The 26316-nt window shown below is 37.3% G+C and overlaps 1 protein-coding gene across 2 annotated transcripts in view; it reads right to left on the reverse strand.

Annotated features, from left to right (window-relative positions):
* rbms3 (RNA binding motif, single stranded interacting protein) overlaps positions 1-26316 on the reverse strand; it is a 348159-nt gene that overhangs the window by 136393 nt on the left and 185450 nt on the right. The window contains exons 5-6 of one of the 2 annotated variants that reach the window (XM_088928552.1): positions 22193-22347; positions 3391-3449 (exon numbers count right to left, since the gene is read on the reverse strand). In XM_088928552.1, coding sequence (XP_088784678.1) covers positions 3391-3449; positions 22193-22347 — 214 coding nt within the window. Of the gene's footprint in view, positions 1-3390; positions 3450-22192; positions 22351-26316 lie in introns of both variants that reach the window. The other variant, XM_088928553.1, reaches the window with a different exon arrangement.

Raw genomic sequence — 26316 nt, forward strand, 5'->3', positions numbered from 1 at the left:
GTACTGTACACATCTGTCAAAAACTAATAATGATAAAAAGACTTCATTGATGTCTCCTCACACACGGAAGTTACCACTAGCTACTATACCTTGGGCACTACAATGACTGCCCAAAAGGGTTCTGACTGCAGTGTAGCATAGTTAACATAACTATTTATGGGTTCAAAACAATATTAATGTTGCGGTTTTTTTCCTGAAAGGAAGATCTCATAAAGAGCTATTCAAATCAATGCACACCGGTACAGTATTTGAATTAACATTGGTTTATCATATAGACATCTTTCCATTATCTCTGTTTTGACCCCAATCCTTCAGACGGGTTTTTGGTGGTTTTTGAACATGAAAGGACAAAGCACGAGTCCCAGTTCACACAATTACTGGCAGAACGCCATCTTGAACGGTTCGTTTCTGCAGCATGCTGTAGCCATCTTCAACAGAGGAAACAGAGATCCTCTAAAAGCTGGAGTCATTTCCTTTGGTGCTCGGCTCATTCAGGAAAAATGCCCCTTTGGTCAGCAGTGTCTTATTTATAATGCCTGTGGTATTACTTTTAAAGACCTCTGTGGTACTTTCTTGTAAATATGTGGTTTGGTTCCTTACTCACTAAGGAGATTCCACCAGTTATATGCAGCTAGCAATGTAAAAAAAAACCAACACTTTCACAGATTTTAACTCTGCACTCATGTACCTCACCAGCAATTCATTTCTGAAGCTTCCTGTTCCCATATTTTTTCGGCTACTCAATCGGATTTGTGACCGGAAGAATGGAAATTTTGATTCATCTTCAAAATACCAAAGTTTTTTCCCCATTTTAACCCATCTCCAAGTTTTGCCACTCCTGATGCCTTTTCAAATTTACCACTGTGTGCATTTCTCAAAACCTTTTGAGCCTGATTAGGAGATAACCTCCCTTTCCTTTCAGTGTTGTCTAAACATACAATATTACAGGCTTAACAATGCTGTATAGCTCTCTCTCGAGTTTGATGTTTAAGAATTAACGTCCCCTCATCACATCACTTTGAATAAGTGCTTATCCAGTTAGGGTCATGTCGGCCCAGGGTCAGGGTGGGGTACACCCAGGAAGGGATGCCAGTTCATGGCAGGGCACACACAGACACAAACACGAACACACATGGGCCAATTTGACAGAAGCCAATTCTTACTTCAGAAGAACCCAGCAGGATATTTTCCCAATACATCACTGACTAGGGCTGACAAACTATACAGTAGTTGTTTCAAATTCACCGCCAGAAAAATTAAAACTTAAAGATCTCAAGAAAGTTCATTTGTCTTAGTAAACTGAGCCGTCAGATTTGGCTTTTTTTTTATTATGGATTCTTTGGGTTTCTGAATTTTTACAAAGACTATTTCACTTTATTATTTTTTACATCCACAGACATGTAAATATTGAAACTGGCCTCATTTGCTAATTACATGAAAACAGTAGAGAACTCTGTTGCTATAAACAGTTTGGATTCAGGCACTGGAAACGGATAGTAATTCACACTTGGAAAATATGGACACATAGATTTTGCTGGCATGTTAACAGCTCTACATTCCAAGTGGATGAGATATGGAAAATGCTCTCTGAAACATCTAGCTCTCATAGTGCTGCTCTGTACACACAGTCCTTTAAAAAGCTCAATCTGAAATGCAAGAAGAGATGTAAAGAAACACAATTCTGTAGTTTACCTTTATTTTTGGCAGTGTTAGGATGATATTTTCTATTCTTTTTTTTGTATAAAAGTGCCAATACTCCTTTCATTAAGAGATGCAAGCACACAGACAGAGCACAGAGCACTAATGACAATTAAAGCTCAGTGTTAAATAGAAACAGTTGTTGTTCTGAGCTGGAACACGTTTCTGACTTTCCAAAACAAACTGGTTTGTGCCCCACTTGCTAAGGGGGATTATACAGAATATACAGTACTACTTGGAATTAGAACTGGGACTCATACACGTAGCTTTAAAAGTCTTTTCAAAATGTAGTTTTCTTCTTTGCGTTATGAAATTCATGATAGTAGAGAGAAATAACGAGTCTCTTAGGAGGCTGTGTTTCTGTTTACGATTGGAGAACTGATAAGCAAGACCGAGTCCCAAGACACTTGGAGCATCTGTGAAAGACATAGGAAGAATGTGGGCTCAAGTGTGAGGGCCAAAGAAAAGAGAAGCAAAGCCTGAAATGGGGCCAAACAGTATCACCATGCAGTTTGTGATATTCAGGACGAACGCACATACCGTCGGTAAAGATTCAACCAGCCCTCAGACACTTCGCTTTGGTTTTCAAAGGGTGAACCTATTTTCTGCCATCTATCTGTATGTGTCGCATGACATGAAGCACATTGTAACCTGATCCCAGGCAAAAGCATATGAATTTGTAAACTATAAATAAAACATACTATTATACTCAGTTTATATGACCAGTGATGGTGTGTGGTGGTGAGCGTACCGATGCACTATGGCTGCTATCGCATCATCCAGGTGGGACACTTTGAGTAGAGTGTCCAGCAAAGAGCTATGTACTGTAAGTGTAAGGAATTATTATTATTAAAAGCAGATAATGAACCAAAAGACAAGGTCACAAATTCAAAGCTATACTGGACTCCACTGGTTACTGTCCTTGAGTGGCCCAGTCAAAGTTCTGATTTGAATCCAATAGAAAATCTGTAGCAAGATTGCTAAAAATGATCAAGTGATAGAAGTTGAACAAGTTTGCAAAGAAGAATGGATGAAAATTGCACCATCCGAAAACACTCCCAGATACAGTATAACATCTGCCAAAGGTGATTCCACCTGATATTGACCAAGTACAGGTATGTTGATGTGCAATCTACCGTACATATTTTAGGATTGACATTTTCTTTGTGGTTTTACATCCGGAAAAACTTTTACCCATACAAATGTTCAGTTTGAGTATTAAGTGAGCTGGAGCCTTTCTACATCACAACTCTGTTACAATCTTTACAGTTGTCTCATCTCTACTTGACCCTGAAGTTTTTTTAAATAAAACCACATCGCTCAAGAAGAGGAAACAGTTCCTCTTAGGAAACATGTGGTAAATCTTAACTTTATATGAACAAATTCTTAATGACTATCCTCGTTAATAAATTCGTTTTTTAGAGAAATATCAAAAAGAAAAAATATATTATGCTTAGAGTCCTACTGATCCCTTTTCACTTAAAATCTGGATTGCAGTATGAGGCTGGAAATAGGAAACAATAATCAGATGGATACATTACGTTAATCAGATGAATTCTCAGGATACTTTCATTTATTTGGATATATTAACTCACGACTTCACTATTTTGACAGTGATTTGTCAAACAGAACATGAAGAAGCAAACTGTGTGTATATGCATACATATAAATATGTGTAGGTAAAACAAATACCTTTGCATTGATTTGTATTTTTGTCCAGGATTGCCTTTGTTGACACAATTTTTCCATACCTGTGAGAGAGAAAGAGAGCAAGAATAAGAAATCTTAATTTTTTATATTAAGAAAAACAATATGACAAGTATAAACTTTGCACTTCTCACCCAGTTTTCTTTATCATTTTTCTGTTCTACATTTTCTATAGTTTGTAATGTTAAAGTTCACAGTATGAGGCACACAAATAAACAACTTTTTCCCCCTTGAAAATACATGCAGCACTTCAAAATCTTATACCTACAGCACAGTATGTCGATAAAAAAGAACAATTCATGATAGGTGTTACAAACATTGCCAAAAATAAATCTTTCAAGTTACTGTAAGAAACTATGCTGAATATTTAGAAGGGTTTCTTCTTGAAGATACTTGAAGATACTCCTGAACAAAACAAATTGTTTTACTCAAAGGCCTGTATCAAAACAGAACACTCCACAAAATGAGAAAGATACAGTAATTACACGCCATGTACAATTCCCACTAGTACAACAGCAGTATTCGCAATGGAGACATGAACCCACAACCTTCCAATTTCAAGTTTTAATACTAATACTAATACTACTACTAATAATGGACAGAAAGCTTGTTGCACACTCCCACGACCATTTGAGTAAAGAAGTGCTTCCTATTCCTAGTTTTAGGACATCTGTTCTCACGTGAGGCTAGTGTTAGTGACAAATGAATCCCCTGCTTTGGGATCAGAACAAAGGTTTGGGGTAAGAGGTGCCCTTGGATGCTGGGAAGGAGGAACAAACTCAAACCAAACTGGGATGAGGCCAGCAGAAACACGTGTTGTCAGTGTCGTGAGCTCAGAGAATCCTGAAAGACAGCCCTGTTGTGGCTCTAAGGCAGGTCTTGGTGCTGCACTTTCCATGTTGGCACATTTCAGCTATTTTCAAATATCACTGGGCTCTAAGTGACGTCTGAACGAATCCGTGCCAGGAAATGACATGTCCGTGGTTGCCTTTACTACAAACTGGATTCCATGTATTAACAAAAATAAGTCAAAGTGCTACAGGCTGCAGAAAAAGAAGAACAAATCAGTGGAAAGACATGCAGGGTGAACCACAAAAATTCACTCAGACAGCCACAACTGATGGGACCATGTGAAGTCCGTTTTACAGACACAAATACTGGGCCCTACAACAAGGCAATGAATACAATAAACTAAATAACATCATAAAATCAGAATCCAAGTATGATAGCTTCAGATGATTAATGACAGAGGAACAACAGAATTGTCATATCTTTGAAAAATTAATTACAAAGAAACAAAAAAATGTTACTTTTGAGGACATTTTTCCAAACATACAGTATATCAAAAACAACTACTGCTGTATTAATACACACGTGCTCAATCACAGCTCACTCATCCTGCTACTTTTTGGGCATCTTTCTGTGATTTGTATTTTATATCTGATTATTCCCTCGTATAAATTACTTGTTACCGGATTTAAAAAGATGAAAAGGGGAAGATTTAATTCATTTTCAGTACTGCATGCACAGTCTCATACCCTTATTTGGGTAACGTATTAAAAATGTATGTGGTTAATATCAACATATTTCACCCATGAAAACATAAAAACACACTAAAATCTCTACGGCTGAAGGGAGAATCGTATGCAATGATAAGTATACCTTGATACCATCATGTTTACAACCGTTACAGTCTTTGTGGGGGTTTAAATGAAGCACAGTGAATAGAAACAGGATGAAATGTCTTTGCTCTATGAAACACAGCCAGAATGAGTTTAAATGCAAACAAGTGCGACAGCACCAGACAGTAAGACTGACAACTACAAAAGAGCATTCGGTCAGCGAGTACTGTACAAAGGGCCACGTTTGGATGGATCACTGTCGGTAATATGAAATCAATAAAGTTTGCAGAAGCATACAGGATGAAGAATTTCATAAAAGAGCGCAAACACAGATTTGCTCCGCCAAGTGGAGCCTCTTAGGGACCTAAGCTGAAGGTACATCTGGCATACGCCAGAAAAAAAAAGGAAAGTGGATTTTAGTTTGTGTCAGAGGAAACCGTCTCCCAGATTACTTTCCGGTGCCAGACTTCGGGCTTACATACCCCCATTCATCATGTCTTATTGTAAGAACCCTGGCAGCGAGGAAACAAATTATACGATTTCACAAAAGCTGAGTCATAACATTTCAGAAAAGTACAAAATGTTTACTTTTTCAACAACATTTCTGTAAATCATAAGAGGATTTAATAAAGTAGGTTACCTAAAAAAGTGTCAAGTGTAAATTTGTGATGTACTGTAGTTTCCCCGTCTTCCCTGGATTGTAACGAGCAGCAGCTGATAATGAAGTAAGATATTGTAAAAAATTGTAAAGAAAACTTAATACTCATCATTTACTTACTGTACCTAACCATTTTTAATTCTGCCTCAGCTTAAATATGAATGTGTATAATTGGATACTTTTTCCGTCTCTAGTTCAAGATGTTTTTTTACTTTGAATTTTTCCCCAGTATTTTATTTTATATATAAAAAAAAGAAAATTAAAGCTATCTTCAATAATAAAGTTAATAAATACCTAATACCTTATTTCGCCAAGCAAACTTGGTCCTGGAGTTTCAGGCTCCTGAATTTAAGAGTAGAGACTCTTTTCAATTAGCACCTTTTAATTACTGTAGGTCAATTAGCATTATGACCTGGAAAAGGGTGATTTGAATTCTCATCCACTTATATGTTTTATATAAGCCATTAAAATCTGAGATGGAATGAAAACAAGGGAAACAGCACAGGCAAATAACTTACAGTATACGGTCCATAGTTTCGTTTTTAGGTCCCAAAACGACCACATGGTCTTGCTGGAAAGCCCCACAGTAGAATTCTGGGAAAGTCTGATGCAGCTTAAAGCCCTGGTAGCAAGTCTTTGAAATCAACAGCGGGCTCCACAGACGGGAAGATGCAGCACATTTCAACATCATTTCCAATAATCATTCATAAAACCTGCTTTTTTATGAAACAGATTGGACTACTCTGTCTGAGGCAGAAAATCAGAAAAAAAAAACGTAAAAGGCAAATTGGTTGTAAGTATGTTTCAAACGATTTAGTTGAAAACCAATGTCTTGGGCAGCAAGCAAGGAAGAAGTCTTTCTACATAACGAACTGAAAAACAAAGCACCTACCCAACATGCACGAATAAATTCTGAATCTGTGTGTGAATTTGCATGGATGGCTAGAATTTATGGAGATTCATCCTAAATGTTACCCGACAAGTTTCAAGACAAAGTTCCATGTGCATTTTTATGCTGAACTAATTTAGGAAAACAACATAACAAAATGTGTACAGAGAAGAAAAATACATTAAGTCTTCCGAACAGTCCCAGTCCCAGTGTTACAGTATATTTCTTGTCAGGGGAGAAATATTTTAATATATGGTAAGCATTGTGCCATGTAAAAGATAGAGATTTTAATAAACTTTTTGCAATACAGTACAGAGTACTGAAAACTTTATTGTAGGTTGAGCAAAACCACCACCTTTGGGATTAATTATAGCCTAGATACTGCTGGCTTAAAACAGCCTTTCTTGGCCTGTTATCACCACTCTTCTCCCATTATAAATAAATACTTGTCATAACAGTTGTGGAAACGCCTGCAAGTGCGTAATTGGGCAGACCTCGTGAGTACAGGGCTCATTTGTAACGGTTTGTGGCAGAGCCGATAAAGACAGTGAGCGGCACAATGACACAATGAGCTAGGACTGCAGATCCAGGACTGGAGTCAAGTTCAGCGATTGCTCAGTCAAAAGCAATGAATAGACCTCTTTCAGGCATTTCTAAAGAGTTCTAACAAGCAGAGGATGTAAAGTTCAGGCCTCATTGCCACGTTACTATGGCTACCAGTATAAATTAGCAGATGCGTCTGTGCGCCTGTCGATGCAGCTGGCCCGCCACCGTTCTAAACAATCAAATCTGTTCAACCGGCTTCTCTACAAATCAGTTGATCCTGAACACACTTAAGTGATTAAGTACTGTTTAACATAACACAACCGCATGAGAGAGTCAGAAAGGCAATGCCCTCACATCCTGTTGTTTGCCGAGTTTCAACATGACAACAATTTGTTCCCTAGATGATAGATTACGGAAAGGGCGCAAACTTGAAATAGGTTAACCTGGTCATAAAAAAACCCCTGAAATCTACCAGATAAGACATTCTAGCTTAAAATTATAGTGCACTTATAATCTTATGGATCACACACTTATCAGAAAAAGTGTTTCCTTCTCAGTACAGTATATACAGTAGGTCTGTGATGTTTTCATCTCCTGTTGCGCTGTGATAGAACAAGACACTCTTCCCGTTAAGAGTGCATGCTGACACATGCTCTTTGCCCAGAATCTTACCTGCAAAGGTGCCCCTTCGAAGATCGATAATCAGAAGACAGGCAGACAGACATGTAAAAAGTCACAGCAAGGAATGCGTGATTGAGGAGTACAACATTAACCTCTGCCTTTAACAAAGTTCTCCAGATGAAGTTTCAACTTTATTGGAAATCTTGTTAGAAGTAAAGAATAATTCTGATGCCAATGTTTTAAGAAACACAATTATTACTTGTTAACAAACCCCTTTTCTATGAGCAATATATACAAATGAGTTAATATATTCTTGAGCGTAACATATTGCTCATTACCTGTGTTGTTTATCTTATTCTTCTTTTTTTTGCTCGTCTTTTTCAGGGATGTCAAAAGTTTTATACACTTTTCAGTAAATTTTCAAAACATCTTTTTATTTTCTGTTCTCCATTCCATGTTCTTACAGTACATTACAGTCATTCAGTAGTTAAAACAAGTTCCCCTGTCAGTCCAGGGATAAATTCCTTTACACCACAAAATACGCCAACTGTCCTCCTACCTACTTTATACCAAATACACTAATTCAGCATAAATGCAAAGCATTGTGAAGACACCTGCATGAAAACTTATATTTAATAACAATACAAATTAAATGGTTATTCTACTGACTCAGTCGGTGTGTCATGGACTTTGGCCTCCCAACCACGTTAAGTGATACCTGTGGTGAAAGTAATGTAATTTAAAATAATTTTCACATGATACAAAGGTCAATCAAATTAGTTACTTTGTTTCTTTATAAACACAATTTCTTATACACCCCCACAAGACATCAGGCTTGAAACGAAATAAGAAACTAAATTCCAACTTGCTGTTCTTCCCAGTCTTCTTTCAATGAGAGGTAAATTCACTGCTGACCTAAGATAACTGTGTATTCCATTTTGACATGTGTCGTAGCTTCAATTTTCAATTAACGTTTTAGTCTGCTAATGACAGACTAGGACTGAAAGTCACGGCTGTCACTCTTTTGACATTTTTCTGTTTCAAACTGAGTGCTTTAATGTCATGTACCTGAGGGCATGACAAACGAAAGCACAATCTCTCATCTACTGTATGATATGAGGATTTCCTACCTTCTCTTCTCTTACCAAACCTCTCAATTAAGACAAACTAAGAACATTAAAAATATCATAGACACTACATTAAAACTTAATTTAATCTGATTTATACTGTATGTGAAAAGTGTGCAAATTCATTGAACAACTTGAAAACAAATGACATTAAATTAATTCAGTGCTATAACAGCATCATTCATGATGAAAACTTGTTTCAAATCATATGTTTAGCAGGAAGGTGAGTATTTATCAGATTATTGAGAAATCGAACCTATTCCAAATCTTTAAAAACATTTACAGTACATGTGTTTCTGTAGCTGTACTGCTACGTTTTACAATGTTTTTATTTCTCTTCTATTTTTCCCTGTAAGACCTTTGTTAGCTGTGATGTTGAACTACACTTGATTGTTTCAGCCAGTACTTTACATTGTACTAATATACTGTAGAAATTGATTGTAGTTATCCATATGACCACTTACAGTAAGTGTTTTTAAAATAGTTTGTTTCAATTACAACAGAAATTGCAAAAAAAACACTTCCCTTCAATAAAAATGTGTATTGCACACAGTTGAAGTAATTTAGAGATCACTGCATGACATGAACTGTTAAGACATTCACCTTTTACTAAGCTCCACTTTTAAACCTCCATAACGTGATTTAAAACTGCCCCCCTGTGTAATTTTCAGTGTCATTCTTCTGAACCCCCAACTTGATATAATATCCAGGAAGAAAGAAAGGGCTTACCCTCATGCTACGCTGGACATGATGCATTTCAAATACGCATGTGTTCAAGGGAGCCTGACACCAGTGATCAAGTGAGCCCTCAGCAGCCCAAAGGACCACTAACAACAGCATGGTGCCACAAACGATGGCCAAGTCTTTGGACCTGTTCAACAAGGCAAAGATTGAGAACAGCACCGTGCTTTGCTGTCTCAGAATTACATTTCTCAGGAAAAAGCTCACTGCCTCTGGTGAAACGTTGACGGCGTAACTATGTAACTACTGTAATGTGTGGCTAAAAAAGGTGTTATTTTTTTAATTTCCAGGAAAGCTAAATGAATGTTAGGACAGATCAAGTTACGTGCAATATCCTACAGGTTGGATCTTTGCTGGATCACTGGTAATGTATCCCCCCCTCCTTATTGACTCCAGCTGGGACTGGCATTTATGGTGACTCCCCACTGGTGCAATTCTCACAACAGTTGTGGAACGCACTATTAAGAACACATTTAGGATATTGTGTACACTTTTGGTCACCACTTAACAAGAAGGATATTGCTGCCCTGGATATATTCTAAGGCTTAAAAATGTCCTACACCGACAGGCTTGAACAGGGACCTGATCTAAGCACTGAAAAGCGGCAGATCTCTTCAGATCCAACAGTGAAGCATGGAGCAGAGGGCACAAGTTGAAACTATGTGGAAGTGCAATTGAAACTGGTAACAGAACGGAAGACATTTCTTTACTCAAAGTGTTGTGGAAGTGTGAAAAGCTGTCCAGGCATGCTGTTGAAGCTGATACCGTGGCTTCTGTCAAGAAACAGATGGATGAGATCCCTAGATCAACTACAGTAGCTAATATCAACCAAATTAGCTAGAAAGGCCAAATGTCCACCTATTATTATTGTAACCTTTCTTATTTTCCTACTGTATGTACACACATTAAGCTGTCCTAATAAACAAGTTTGTTGCAAAGGTTTTCTGCAAAGAATAAAACACAGATATTTCCTTCACATAGGAGCCTCACTTAAAAAAGCAGGATGTTCCCAGATTTTCTAACAAATATCATGATGACAGATATTAAGTATCAGAAAGCTGCTGCTACTTCTTCTTCTGTTAACTATACAATACTGATATTACTCAATACTCTTTGTTAGAAAACGTTACAAATGTTTGTAAATTTCCATAATGGATCCAGAGGTTGAAGAAAGATTACACTACTGAAAACAAGTTGAATGAGTTTATGCCCTGACAATATTTGACTTACAATTCTCTAATTTATTGGTCAAAGTATTACAGGACAACCATGAATATGGTTTAATTACTGATATTATTATGAATTATGTTTTTAACTAATTTCTTGAACGATCTTGTGCATTTGTTGTTCTGGGCATTTTTTTGGATTTTCTCTGATCCCATAAATTTAAAATCTTATGGTCTAGGGATGAAGATCGTTAAAATTATCAAAATTCTTGTACAGAAACTCCTTGGCAGTGATCTCTAGAAGCACTCACTCCTGGAGTACGATTTACCACATCATTGGAAAACCTCACACAAACACTCTGTTGATGTGTCACTTACAGTACAGTACAGTATGCCCCATTAGCATTAACATCTCACTTCATGTCAACGGTATCCTGTAACATTTCTGGATATTGTCACTTCCTTTTTCACTCTTTTCTCTAAATTTTAGGACTTGGATTCTTTGCTGAAACAAATGATTCTACCTGTAAACACACTGATATTTTAGCCTTTCAGATAACACGATTTTGCAATCTAATCATCATTACACATGACTTTGCTTACTAATTTATAAGGCCACATGCAATATTTCAGAAATGCACTGTATTTGAAGCCGTACTAAGGTCACAATCATATATTGTTAAAATACAGAGAATTTTCTGCTCTCCTATGACTTGTACTGCACAATTTCACTGAAGCCCAAAAGATTAAACTCAGCAAATCTGACGAAAAAAAAAATAACTTATTTTTCTTTATGTCATCCAGTTGAAAAAAGTTTAAATCTAGTGGAAATTTATCTCTGTCTTCATTAAGTAGGCTATTTTCCATGTAATATAATCTTCTGAACCATTTTCTTATTTTCAGTGTAATAGACAAGTATTCAAAGGTTTTAACATTTAGTGCAATTCAGGAAACTGCATTATACATAAGCAATGAAAGGAGCACATTAATCTTTAACCAGATTCAAATATACTAACATAGAATTGGAGAGCCACACAACCTAATAGAAATTTCCTTTAGGTCTGTTTCACTCAAAGAACGTCCAAAGCTTAAAACAGGGAAATTGTAACAAAAATATAATTTGTGCAAAAGTATTTTATAAAAATGATAGACTCCGACAAGAGTTACACAGCTTACATACACTAACATACTATACAAATCTAAGATTTTCAGACCGGCCACTTAAAAAGGTTGAATGAGTTTTCTGTTTATACAATTTATTGTTTATATCAGTGTCTTTACTCCTTTACTGAAATAAAGGAGCATTTGCAATGCTACAGTATAGGGGTATCTGAAGACACGTCTAAGCTACGCTGTTGTAATGACAGCCTTTCTCTATGTGGGGAAGTTCAACCTGCAAAGTTTTTCTGCTGTATGGAATGGTGTAAAATGCAACAAATAAAAGACAAATGAACATACAATAACAGTGTATAAAAATAAAATCTAAAATAACTCTTCATTCAGCATGAAGTGGAAGTATACTGTATTTATGTATAAAAGACTGCAGAACCTCTGTAATAACAGCTGATTCAAAATGTATCCATACCCTTGATACAATGTGAAATTTCTTGTAACAGAAAAAAGATTTACTACATTTATTGGAAAACACATTCCTAAATCCGTATGCATAAAATATGTCTAAATCCGTCATGCATTCTGCTAGTAAAACAAAAAATGTTTTCCTAAATAAACTGTATGTTTCTCTAAATTATACACTATAAATATGTTGGAAATATTAACTGTCCTTTTATCATGTGTTAGTTGCACAAAACCTTATAAAGCTTCTAAAAGATTCTGAAAGTCTCCTTGATTTCCACTGGCTATTAAAGGAAGCTGACAACGAGGCAAAACACTCAGGACCATATTATCATGGCGAAAGCAAGAGAATTCCCTGAAGATCTACTGTAAGTTTAAAGATTGCAGACCTTAACAACTGTAGTGACAGTGATAACAAATCCATAAGACATCTCAGTTTCAGCGGTGGTATCCACCCCCAAAACGCTCATGGCCTGGGACAGTTACCGCTGCAGCAGGAACAGAATGCAGAGATTTACAGAAGTGTGCTGCCAGAAAATTGGTTTGAGAGGCTGATTCACACCCAAGACTTTGGAATTTTGGAAAACCTCTGGAACCATGAGTATACAATGTCTTTAGGATAGCATTCGAGGCTGACCTCATGGCTCTGGCAGTGTTTCATGGTAACAAATCGCTACTATTTCATTACTAAGTGAAACACAGATTGAGTTTTTGGAGTCTCACCAAAAGTACGATTAGCACAGAACAGCAGAATAGTAAAACCCATGTTGCAAATACTGTAAATGTCCTCCCTTCAATGCAGAGTGGAAATGGATCTGTTCTGCTTTAGAGCTGTTTTGCATACTCCAGTACTCACGCCACGATTAGAATGGATGAACAGAAGGATTTCAAAGTACAGCGCGTCATGTTTTTTTTTTTACCCTAAATCCTAAATTATTCCCTCAGATAAGCTCAGCTGAAGTTTGTCAAATACGGAGTTTCCAGCGGGACGATGACCTGAATCACACAAATCTACTTCGAAATAGTTCAGGGAGCATGACATCGAGATTCCGATCACCATCTCCAGATCTCATTCCAATAGAACGCTGGCTGTACAGGCAGCTCTTCACAATCGCGAGGAGAAACTCATGAAGCAGTGGAAATGATGCATGGAGGAATGGTCCAAAATCCCTAATGAGGAGTGGCTGAACCTGTTAATAGACTCAGGAAGCACCTTCTCTGTTTTCACAGCTAAAGGATGATCAACAGCATATTAACTTCAGGGGAGAGAATAATTTTGAACGGTGCATATTTATTGTAAAAGAATGTTTATTTTGGACAGATTTGTCCTTGCTATAGTAGCAAGGATAGTCTTACTTTTCTTCCTGCACTGGTTTGTTCATTCATTCCATTATACATCCTGAACATGTCCAACATTTCCAACTTTGAGATACTTTGTATCACAGGTATGATTACATTTCTAGTCAACAGCGATTGTGATACAAATTAGTGACTGTGGCCTAAAATCGATCTGCTTCACACAAAATGACAGCAATGGTTAAGATGGATTAATGAAGGAAACAAGCTATGGAAATCATGCACCATCAAAGAAGTAGTAAAAACTACTAAAAATATGCATGAGATATGAATATAGCCCTCTTCCAGCTTTTTTCAATTTTATTGTCCTCATGTGTTCCATGTAACCTTCAGTTTTGATGTATTATTTCCAATTCTTTACTGCATGATCGCTCACATTCAATAAACTAATTGTTGATTAGTTCAGAAAACATCAAGAGATTGTTCTGGGTATGTTCATCTACCCAGTATGATCTACAAAATACAAGGCTAAAGTAATGTTAATAAGATATGTGCAACTTGTTCAATTGTAAACTGCAAGGCACAGAGTATATGCATTTTAATGTGTGTGATGTACTGTACCACAAGACGTCCACGTTACGTTCAACTGTCCTGTTTTTTTTTAAGTAGACATCTCTACTGCTTCTTGTCACAAACACTCAGGCATCAGAAAGTGCAGATGACTTTCAGGTGAACTTTATGTTCTATTCCTTGTAGCAATATGAAGATTCCTTATTTCAAAAGATAAGGAGATATATATTTCACAGTTGGAAATATTGTGCATACTAGCAATTACAGTCCACACGCTTTTTAATATTTCCTTGGTTACTATAATTGCATTTTCTTTCTGCTTCTGTCTCCTTTACTATTCTCTTTAACTTAATTTGAAAATAATCAATGTTTTTTTTCCCACACAACATACTGTACAGTACTCTCTTATTTTCTAATATTCCTTTTTCCAAACCTTTTTATCACACTGCTGCAAGCCACACCACAGGTAGTAGCTGTACTGGACCATGCTGCTCTGTAGTTTTCTTGCAGAAAAAAAACATGTTTTAAAATGTGTAGCAATAGTCTTACTAGTCAATCTTAATAGTCAATATGTCATTCGAGGTGCAATGGAACAGCGCTTTATTGTGATGGATACCCTTCTAAACAGCTGCTTGTCATTTCTGCTAATGTGATTATTCAAGAGCATTCAGGGTAAGTACAGGTATGTATGGTGATAAGAAGGGCTGAAACTAAGAGGAATTTGGGTTGTTTTACAGTATGTCAAGTAGCTGAGCCCAAAATCTCACTAAGACTGTTCCTGAAGGAACACAAGAACATAATGTTCTTAACATCCTCTCATGTGGTGGATTGTACTTGTATACTGTATATTGAAGTACTATCCAAGCAAGGTTTTCAATCCTAACCATTGTAATCCATTGATATCAACGATCAATATACTGTATATACTGTAGGAAGAAGGTCAGTGCAGCTACCTGTAGAATTGTAATGTAATGAACATCAAACAAATTGTCACTTAAGTATATTTTAAGTGTAGATATACTGTACTCTAGTAAGGATTGATTTTTTAAATATCTACAGTATGCCTTTCATCAGATGCTTAGTTTTCAATATAAAATTAAAAGAACAGAGAACATACAGTACATACATAGCAATTACTACGGCTTTTAATTTGGATGCCAGATTGAATACAAATTTTAAAAGCGCTCTGTGCAACAATTTTATGAATGCCGTAAATTCTCTTTGTGGACCCCAGAAACAATAGTATAACAGGAATTCGTTCTCAAAATACAGAGTGGTTAGGAGGTATTAAGCTGCCTATCACACAAGGTTGAAATACCAGACAGCAGGTTTTCAAAGGAAATAAAATTCAAATCATCCCTCCGGGAGCAGAAACAAACATTTAAGCCCACAATCGGTGTACAACGGAAGTAAAAGTCTAAAACTCTCTTTCGTGCTTTGAAAGGCTCCCTGATAATCCCCCGGGGCCTGTGCAGAAGAAGCGGAAGAGAGACTGTCGGAAATCAGATGTTTTCTTTCAATATCACTTCCCCGCGCCCCCCGGTCACGGAGTTGTTATCAATAATGGCTGTTGGACAATGTGCAGCAGCTTCATGCAGGAGACAATTCCACATCTGAACTGGAACAGAATTAAAATCAGCTGGGTAAATGAGAACACTGTAGCATGTGCGCTTGGCTAAATATTTGGCCAGCTGTATGCTGAACTGCCACATCCTTTTCTTTAAAGACATGGGCTTAAAAGGTTTAAATCAATACGGACCACCAGGCACTGTTTAGAAACCAACTCTTTATTGTACTGTGGCTTCGTCTGCTGGGCTCCAGACCCTCAAGCTTGAGATACAGGAGAAAGCCCAAAGATATACTGTACGTCCCACGGTTCCGTTCTGCAGAAAATGAAGTAACCGTGATGATCATATTCATTATATGTTACTAAATGTTCAAAGTAAATCCAACAGTCTTTCCCAGGGGATTGTATGTATATATTTAAAGTAAAAAAGTAATATTCTTTAGATGCCAGATAATGAATAACTGATTCTATCCTCCTCTTTTTTGTATGAAGTAGATTGTGTGACCCATTCCAAACCACCACATAGAACAATGAAACTAAAGATACATTTATAGCATTGAAATAGGAACTGCTATATGAAAATGCATTAAGGAAGGATTATATGGATCTTTTCAGAATGACCTTTGTTATTTATTTTACATTTAAAATGTTCAGACTTTTTCTTGAAGTAAAGGGTGGTCTTGCTTTTTGCTCGAAGGGAAAATCCACTGAAGTTACGAACAGATGTTTGTCTTTATGTCCACCAGTCTTTAAATTTTTTGTACTGAGTGCAAGTGAAAAAGAAAAACTCTAGTCTGGGGAGAAATTCTGAGATGTGGACTGAGCCAGAGTCAAAGATTTTTATTAAAATTGTGTTCTTAAAAAAATTAAACAACATTGTATCCATAGAATGGATCTAGATCTACTGTATATATAGTATCTCTCTAATCTAAAAATCTTGTCTTGTTTAGTCTATATGGTTTACATTTCTCACAACTCAGTTCTGTGCCTGAATGGACTGTATGTTATAGACTCCCACACAGGTCATTTCTAAATAACGTTTTTCTTATTATGAAAGAATATTCATTACTGAACTTCTGAATGTCAGCCTGCCATTTCATTTTAAGCCACTGCATGAATGTAACTGGTTCAGATTTGAAAATGTTTCGCTGAAAGACATTTGGCAGCTTTCATGGGAAAAATACAGTACAAAGATAGAAGGTAACATTTTTTTTTTAGTTACCAGAACAGTTTTTCCACGTATCCCTGCAGATGTCTGATGCACATTCGGTGTTTCCCTTTTCAATTAAAATAAAATAGAAACTTTCCTTTTTAAATAGGCACTTCTTGCGAAACTGGGCTGGTTTATGATGATAAGCTTTTGTTTTTCCCTGCTTGCTTTTCTCTTAGTTTTCAATGAGGCAAAACCTTTTCCAGTGCTGGCTTTTTGACAAAAGTATGGTCACACAACTTCCATGGGAAAATAACAGTCCAAATTGTTTTGAAAAGGAAACAATGCATTTTAAAGGACCAACACAAACTATAACAGTAATTCTATATGAAGTTAAATAAAGAATTGTGGACATTCCAATGATCAGATATTTTTAAACACATACAGCATACAGTATGGCCACTGAACTCTAATATAGTAGCTGTTATCCCCGGGTCATTAAAATCATTTATGTTTTCTGATATGCTACTCCATTATGTTTCTGCTCCATTATGTTATTCCAGCCTGCTGGTAAAACCACTGACTAAGAGGTAACATATGAGCAATGCTCTATCTATTGCACAGACATATTCTGGCACTCTCTCCCTGTTACCCTCACAGAGGTCTCTGTCATCTCTCTGTTCCAGTCTAAACTGAAGATGCATCTCTTCTTAACCTTATTAAAATAACCGTGACATTCATTCTACTATAACGGTCTCTAACATTTTGTCTTGTCAGACATAATGTTCATTTGCCGAGTTGTTTTTGTGACCTTCTTAAGATTTTCTGCCATCCTCAAAATTAATACACTACGTATGGTTAGCATGGTGTGAATTATTTATAAAATGTGATGATTACCTGTGTGTACTTTCTATGCAATATCAGTCAGTTATTTCAGTACTGCCTCTATGTCCTAATGCACCATAACTTTGTAAAGTGGCTTTACAGAGCACTCATTACAGTACAGCATGGTAAGATAAGAATCACATGACTAAATTAGCTTTTTAATGCTGTGCTCCAGGGATCTATCTCTGTTGTCTCTCACTAGGACCTCAAATAACAAAAACACCCCCAGCAAATTTACTTTTAATATTGTATTATGCTGGATTTTCCAAATACCATGACCTTCCATGAAAGTATGCCTAGCTACCTGCAAAATTCCTGAGACAATATTTCTTCTGTCTCATTTTCTCAGAGAAAAGAAAAGAACGTGCCACTGTTTTTATCCAACAGGTACGTGTGATATTCCTCTCACAATTTAAATATTATTTAAATCATAAACCTCTCTAAAATTACTCCAGTAATTAACAGCCCTTTCAGACACTGAGTGCTGCCTTTCATCTGTTATTTTTGCTGTCACAGTAACTCCGAGACAGATCATTTTTTAATAATGAACTGACACATATTGCCACATGGGCTCACTTATCACCTGTTTCAGCATTATTCTGCATCTCCTGATATTCTCATTTTCAGACTGCAGATATGTCAACCACGTTTAACTGCTTTAGCACTTGAACGCATCATGTCGGCAATTCTGCAAATTCTGCAATGAGAAATTCCAGGTGGTCACGTCACTGAGAGAACATCAGGAGTCCCTTGTCTTTCTGTATCTCTGAGATTTAATTAATTACTTAATAAATTATTTAAATGATTACTTTTGTTGTTTTATTACTTCATTATTTTTTAACATTTTGCATAAGTAGATCTGTAATTTCCTTTTAAAATCGGGATTTAAGAATAAGAATAAGCACAGTGTTTCCTTTCATTTTTCCAAGTTAAATTCATACTACATATTTTCATGTAAATCATTTTGTCACTTTATTATTAGAATCTAAATGAGAATAACAGATTCTTCAAGAAAATGGATACATACAGTCTTGGCTTCTGTATTCATCACACACTCTTACATATAACACATTAGGCGAAATACTCAAGGTTTCATAGTTCCTGGATTCCCAATGAGGGCACAGGAATGGTCTGACACGTTCGTGAATGATGTTTGAAATATACAGTTTGCATTCCCTTTAATACAGCAAAATACAGACAAACTTTCAAATTTGCTAAAACCTAATTGCTCTGTATATGGAAAATTAAAGAACCTTGGAAATTACTGTAATAAAAATACATTTTGCTCAATATAATAGATGCATATGAATTACCTTCAAGTGTAAGAGAACCAAGCATTTTTCCCAAATTATCAGTAATGTAACTTTCAGAAATGCAATGTCTTTTATTGTAGGTAATGTTACAGATTTGTATACAAACTTTAATTTATGAATTATCATCATATGTATCCTTGCTGTTCTTTGTCTAGCAGATTAAAGAATATGATATGCCAGAATGTAACTAGCAATCTAAAGGACATGGCTGTGCATGTGAATTCGTTGAAATACCCAAGCAGCTACAGCTGAGGCTATTTCACGAGAGGTCAGCTCGGTTGTAAATTAAGTGCCTGAATTTATATTAGAACATTTAACAGTTTATAAGTTAGTTAACTGTTTATAGGAAGGCAGTATTTAAAAATGCTGTTGAAAAGTGTACCACACTGCTGAACAGTTCCACACTCTCGTGTTTAAAGGTATAGAAGCTTATTTTCTTGGTGTATTTACTAACATTATGATCAAGACTTATTTGGGAAGAACAAAGCATTTAGCAATGCCACCTCACAGCTCTCGTGTCCTGGTCTCAATTCGGACTTGGGGTGCTTTCCGTGTAGAGATTGCGTGTTCGTGGGGAAACATTTCCCCCAAGTTCTTTTCACAACCCAAAAACGTGAAGGCAAGTTGGTACCTCTATAATCCCTGATGCGAATGTGTACAGTACAGTACGTGCCTGGTACTAGACTAAGGCCCTGTGCCTTTTAGGTTAGGGTCTCACCTACCATAACCCTCTAAGGATAAAGTGGTGGCTGAAAATGAATGGGTGGGTAAAGGCTTACTTATTTTACTGCCTGCCTATTCAATGGGAATCGTTTTGTCCTTACCAGCCCTAAAACATCCAGGAAACATAATCTCTTGTGCTGGATATTTATAGCACCTTATGAAAGGCTAACACTGAAGCAGACTGGAAAGACGCTTTCATTTTACTGTATGTAGATGGCCAGTTTTGCAATACAATGAGACTTAAAAGCTGACACATTGAAAGCCTTAAGAGGAGAGGTCAACATTTCAATTAATACACGGGCCTTAAGGAGCATTACTGCCAGTGCATACCCAACCAGAGACTGTAACATCACTTGACCTTCCAAAATGTTACTGTATATTCCTGTCCTATCTCCTGAAAGCTAAACCTAGCTACAGCGTAAATTAACATTTCATTACGTTATGTTATCATCTCTTTTAAAAAATGGAGAGGCTGCTGCAAACTGGCCGTGCTACCTTTGCGTTTTAAATGGAGACACCCCAGGGAGCAGTTTAGAAATAGAATAACGATAGCGTTCTCTTACCGGGCACATTGCTTCCTCTCTTAATTGAGATTTGTACCTTACGTTTGGTAGTACAGCTCCACGGAGCAGCAGTTAGAAGAATTCCAGGACGTCTCTTCCATTAACAAACTAAATCCTTACACTGATTTTTAAAGTGCTTCCCCTCCAAATTCTGATTAAACACGCTCCTCCGAAATGGGAGATCTCTGTCAGTGACACACAGTAAGAACATGTGCCGAGGCCTTGACTAGACAGGGACTCAGAGTCATGCTCGTTGAACGAACGGGAACACTCCAGATATCTTCCCTATGAAGGTAATCTGCTCAGTTACCTAGCATATTATACTCCCTGAGATAAATAACACAAAGGAAAAGAAAAAAAGCTCAGTGGCAAGTCAGAGTATGAAAGATATTAATTGCGGATTGTCTCCAAGACACCATGAGGCATCCCTCACTGTGCCTCACTGAATTGGAAGTCACCTTCAACAAGAAACACCTCTCAGTCCACTGAGCCAGGTCCTGACTGGACTGGGATATTGCAATTCATCCAACCAAGGTTAGATGGCTATCTGAGATGACATTTATTGCAATAAATTGAGGTCTGCGTGTAATTAATCATTCCTAAGAGCAAAATATACAGCGTGTTCTTGATTTGCTACGAGTGTAAATAGACAGATAGGCAAGTACAGTAGGTAGTCTGGGAGAAACTCCCAGCAGGGTGATCTTTGTCAACATAAACTTAAATTCTGTGTATGGATTTAAGCAATTGTGGTGATTTAATATCATACAGCCCATATAGCATTTAAAACAATAGTTTAAAAAAATATATATAGAGTCAGCTACCTTAGGTTATGGAAAAGATCATCAGGTCATCAAGAACTTCAAGAATTGGGCTGTTTTTTAAAGATATGAGTCATAAACTAAAATTTGAAACGTTTTGAAGAAAAATAACCTAAAAAAGCTTCGTCTTTGGTTGTACTCGAAAATAGCTCTTTCGCTGTTACTATTCACGATTCCTTTTAAGGGATATCAGAAGATTTAGTGATAAAACAAGGCGCCATCATTATGTAAGTGGTGAAAAACCGCAATGCTATAACTTGTTATTATTTATTAATGTGGCTGACGCCTTCATCCAGCCAGCTTACAAGGGTTACACAATTCTTTAAAGATATTAATGCTCAGCTGTGACCTTAATCAGCTTCTAAATAAAAAATGAGAGCACTTGGCTGTTGTCACCTCCAAGTGAAATCATTGCTAATTTATTGTTTAAACCACACAGATCAGAATCAAATCAGTTGGTTTTCTCTCCTTCTCTAATGTCTGTTCAAAATACTTCACTGGGTTCAACGGTTTTAGAACTATGCAGACCCGACATGAAAAAGCTCTAAAAACGTAAACTTCACCCGGCCTTTTATAAACACTGATGCTTATTGTGAAATATTACAGCAGATCTTATCTCTGCTGCTGGGTTAAACTAATCTCCCCACGATTGGCCTGATTAATTGAAGCTGGGAGCATTTAGGCATTGTACTTCAGAGGAAAACAACAGAGCAAGCAAAGGGGGATCTGAAATGTGGCTTTAAAAAAAGGAAAAACAAGTCTATTTAAAAAAGCACCACACATTATTCAGTTGTGCGTGTGTGTTAGAAGTGACAAAGGCTAGATGATACAGCCACCTCACTGCGCACTTTATCTCGGGCAGTGCTGTGATGGACACAGGTCCTCCGCCGATGGGGGTGAGGGTGTGTGTTAGCGAGTTCGGTGGGCTCGGGGATGCGGGCGCGCACGAGGACTCACGGTTGGCAGAGCTTGATGAGGTCCTGGTCGGTGGTCCCGGGAGGGAGGCCCCGGATGTACAGGTTGGTTTTACTCAGCTGCTCGCCTCCGCTGTTGCTGCTGCTGTTGGTGCTGGGGCTGGGGGGAGCCATGGGGTGAGGCGCTGGTGCATAAGACTGCTGCAACACAAAAGGCCACAGGTCAGGACGGCACACAGTACGGGCCCCGAACGGCGGCAAGAGAGCACCTCGAACATAAACTACGTAAGCATTTTGGGCACCATGAGCCATTCCAAAACACAAGCATTTGTGTTTTTGTAGCACCAGAAGCCTACCAGTCGAAATATTTTTATTGTAAGCTTCTAATATCGCTCCCTTACAACTCATAGTATCTCCATACCGCAGTCAGACTAAAGAGTTCACATAAACCGAAACTCTAGATGTTGCCCTTCAGTACACTTACTATTGTAAAGGAACAATTTTACATCCGACACGACCGTTGCCATATGCAAATATCAGCTGGAAAAGCAATTGGCGTATCTACTACAATTTCGGAGGCAATCTGTTTAGAATTTAATTGCAAAAGAAAATCAGCTCACTTTTCTAGCCAAAATTTCATAGTAAGATATTAGCCGAACCCTTCATTTAACCTTCCTTCCACGGTTTAATCATACACATGCATGTCGAGGCACATCCAAGATGAATGTGTATTTTCGTGCTTCCGCAGTTCAGACTTGATTTAAGCACCATTTAGTACACTGCAGAAATTGGAGATTTCGAAGCGCTAATAAATATACACAAGATTTAACTGCAAACAAAGAAAAGAAGCAATATATCTGTGTAGATAAAAGTCCCACTTGTCACACACAGCTTGGGCTTACACATTCTTTTCCCCACATGACCAACTTCAATTTAGTATTACAGTGATGATTTCAATATTGCATGCTCAAATGAACCACAAGACATATTTTTTTACCAGGATGTGCTGGCTTTTACATTAGTTCACCTGAGCCTGAGTGAAAAGCCCTGCTTTATTGTCCAATGAAGCTATTTGTCAGGGGTCACTTGACACTGGGGGAGGGATAGGCAAAGTGCAGCTTCTGCTGTGTAATTCAGTAACACTTATCGTCTGCCTAATGGCCTCTCAATATCCACTTGTTTCATCCCTGCTGCTCTGTAATTGCTTTAATCTGAAATATTTCTCTAACACCGGTTCTCCAGGAGGCAGAGTGAAAATTGGTGACTCTGGAAAATGCAGAATGCACTATAATAACAGGCTTATTGTCTTTAAGGAATAAAAATGTAATTAAGATAAGGCCAGAGCTGAAAGGAAGATAGCTTAGAGCTCTCCCTGGGTTGTAATCTGCTGTATTCAGCACAGTTCTTGTTTACTACAGCTTTAAGGCAAGATGCTGAGACTCATCAAACTATCCAACTCATGCCAGGAACATTTAGACCCCTGAAGATGTACGCTGAAGTTATCGCCAATAGAACCTTCAAGGGAAACCTTCCCAGCTTTCAGAGCAATTTGTGTAAGCAGTAAAAATATTTGTACTTTTTTCCTACACACGATCTAACGCAAACACACGCTCGAAAAATTATTTTCTACTTAAAGTTTCAGATTTCCATCCCAACTTCTGCCAGTCCATTCATCTGTATTGATAGATTCTACATCCCGTTTCATACATTTCGTACTCATACTTATGAGTTGTTCAAATATTTGAATCACCATACCGTAGATGTTTTATACAGTATGTTAAAAAATCAGATTTTTAGAAAGCAAATTTAAATAATGGCCAAAACAGGATTTGATCCCAGCAGTCTGATACTACTAGCACAGCTTCTACAACTACGAAATGCAGAAGTAAAAAAAAATATTTTCATCAGTTCCCCAGATGTATGGAGTGTCTACATACTGTATGTAATATACTTGATTTTCTTTAACATTTAAACGAATGTTTGACAAGGGAGATAATAATATGAATATAATGTGCGGTATTTGAATACCAACAGTCCCATGAGAAATATTTCTGCTGTCTTTTAAGTCTTTTAAGTAAAAAGTTATGCATATTGTGCTCTCCCCCGTCATTCCTTTACTATCTTCCCTGATAGAGTTATCAACTAATGAAGGTCTTCCTGGCAAAACATCACTCGTACACACTCCACTCTCCTCATTCCTGCAGGGATGTTCTGAATTGCTTCTAATTTTGTTATATATACATCTTTCTTCAGTAGTCTTTGAGCATTATCTCTTTGTGGCAACAGTTTAAGACGTGCACAATGAGTTTAATTTTCTTTCAATGTCCATCTTGTGTAACTATCTAGTAGTATAACCTTGTTTGGCACATCGGGGGCAGAACTGCAAGTTAGTTAAGAGTGTTTTAAATTTAAGCATTTCCTCATCTTCATCTTCATCTGTACAGAACACCTCATATCACTTGCAGTAAATTCATTTGCTCTTTGCAGTACTGTTCCCAGCAATAATTGCCATAAATACAACAAAATTGTAGGGTAACAAAATGGTTTGGCTTTGTTGAAAATTAAATGCTGTGTATTGTCTCCTTTGGTTTATTGTTGTGTTTTGGTACACCTCTGTAATCTGTTCCTTTTTGGATACATGAATTAAAATAACTCTAACTCTAACGCTCTAGGAAAGTCAGGAAGGTTATTGTGAGTCCGTGTTGACAGAACAAACTGAAAGAAAACTGTAATACTGTAGAAATGGTACAGTATAAAATAGGTCAAAACAAGCCCACCTTTTCTTCACTCCACAGCACTGAAAGAAAACAAGTACTGTACCTCACAATAAAAGGCGTTGATAACACAATGTACTGTATAACTTGTGATTGTACACCTTATTTTTCTAAGATTAGTCTAATTCTGAAACATCAAGGTAGTTACATTGGAAAGTGGACCGGTATGGAGCAATTATTTAGAAACACAGGTAGATCTTACATCTTTTTGAACGTGTGTGGATGGGTATTTGGAACACTGTAAAATAAGACTTATCAGTGTTGTAAAGCCACAGTACATTTTAGCCCATTTTTCTATGTTTCAGACACTTGTAGAATATATTCCAAGGTGCACTGAAGCTGTTCTGGGGTCTCGATGCGGTCCAGCACCATATTAAGGACCCTTTGTGCGGGTGTTTCCTTTTTGATTTCAGTCACTACACCTATCCAGTATATTACTCCTGGGAATAAGTAAAGGCTTATTACTTAAAGACAAGATACAACAACAAGCCATTGATGGGCGAGGAGCTCCTGCCAGGATAGGACAGGTGTGAGATTCAGGACGCTCCCTGCTTGCGCCTATTATTACACAATATAACATACAGTATAAACCACATGTGTACACAAGCACACAGACTCCTCGCTGACTACAACGTAGTCAGTCTCACCAACCCAAGAAGTTATGTGGAAGATGAAAGGTGTAAAATTAATATACTAACCCTGATTTCGCCTCACAAAATACAACATAAAGTTGAGCAAATCTTACCACATGCCCTTAGCTTACGTGCCAATGGCAAGCACAGTGTTCATGTACCAATTAAATATTAAATGCCTCTTTTTTCATTACGATCGGATTGCCGTGCAGATGAATAAAAAGAAGGCACACTTAGCAGTCAGCTCAGCTACTGTATGCCCCCTGTTACACCTCCAGGGAAGGACTTTATGAGCACCAGGCCCTGCAGATAGCGTCTTCTAATATGTTTAATAGTGACAATCCAGGTCCTCTTATTAACCCTTCATGAAATTATAATGAAGAGGTTATGGATAAATAGGAAGAATAAAAACCTGTCAAGTTCATAAAACGGAACATTCCTACAGTTCCTTTAGGGTGTAGCACATGTTTCCCTGGTCAAGAAATAAGTCGCAGCCTTCCCCTAATTCCATTGACCCGAGTAGAAGCCATGTTATCCTGAGTGTCAAATATAAGACCTACGGTATAGCCCACAGTTCTCTGTACAGCTCACTAAATTAAATGTACATGCTAGTAACTTTATTTCAAGCCATTTACTGTATATATTTTTATATATACTGTACAACGGAAGAAGTAAAGGGTTTGTTCTATGTTGAGAGAAAAAACTACAACATCAAGCCATCTTCCTGTGTGAGGGACTCCTTCCAGGACAGGATAGGTTCA

Source organism: Atractosteus spatula, chromosome 12, assembly GCF_055471065.1.
Source record: "Atractosteus spatula isolate fAtrSpa1 chromosome 12, fAtrSpa1.hap1, whole genome shotgun sequence".
Taxonomy (NCBI): Eukaryota; Metazoa; Chordata; class Actinopteri; order Semionotiformes; family Lepisosteidae; genus Atractosteus; species Atractosteus spatula.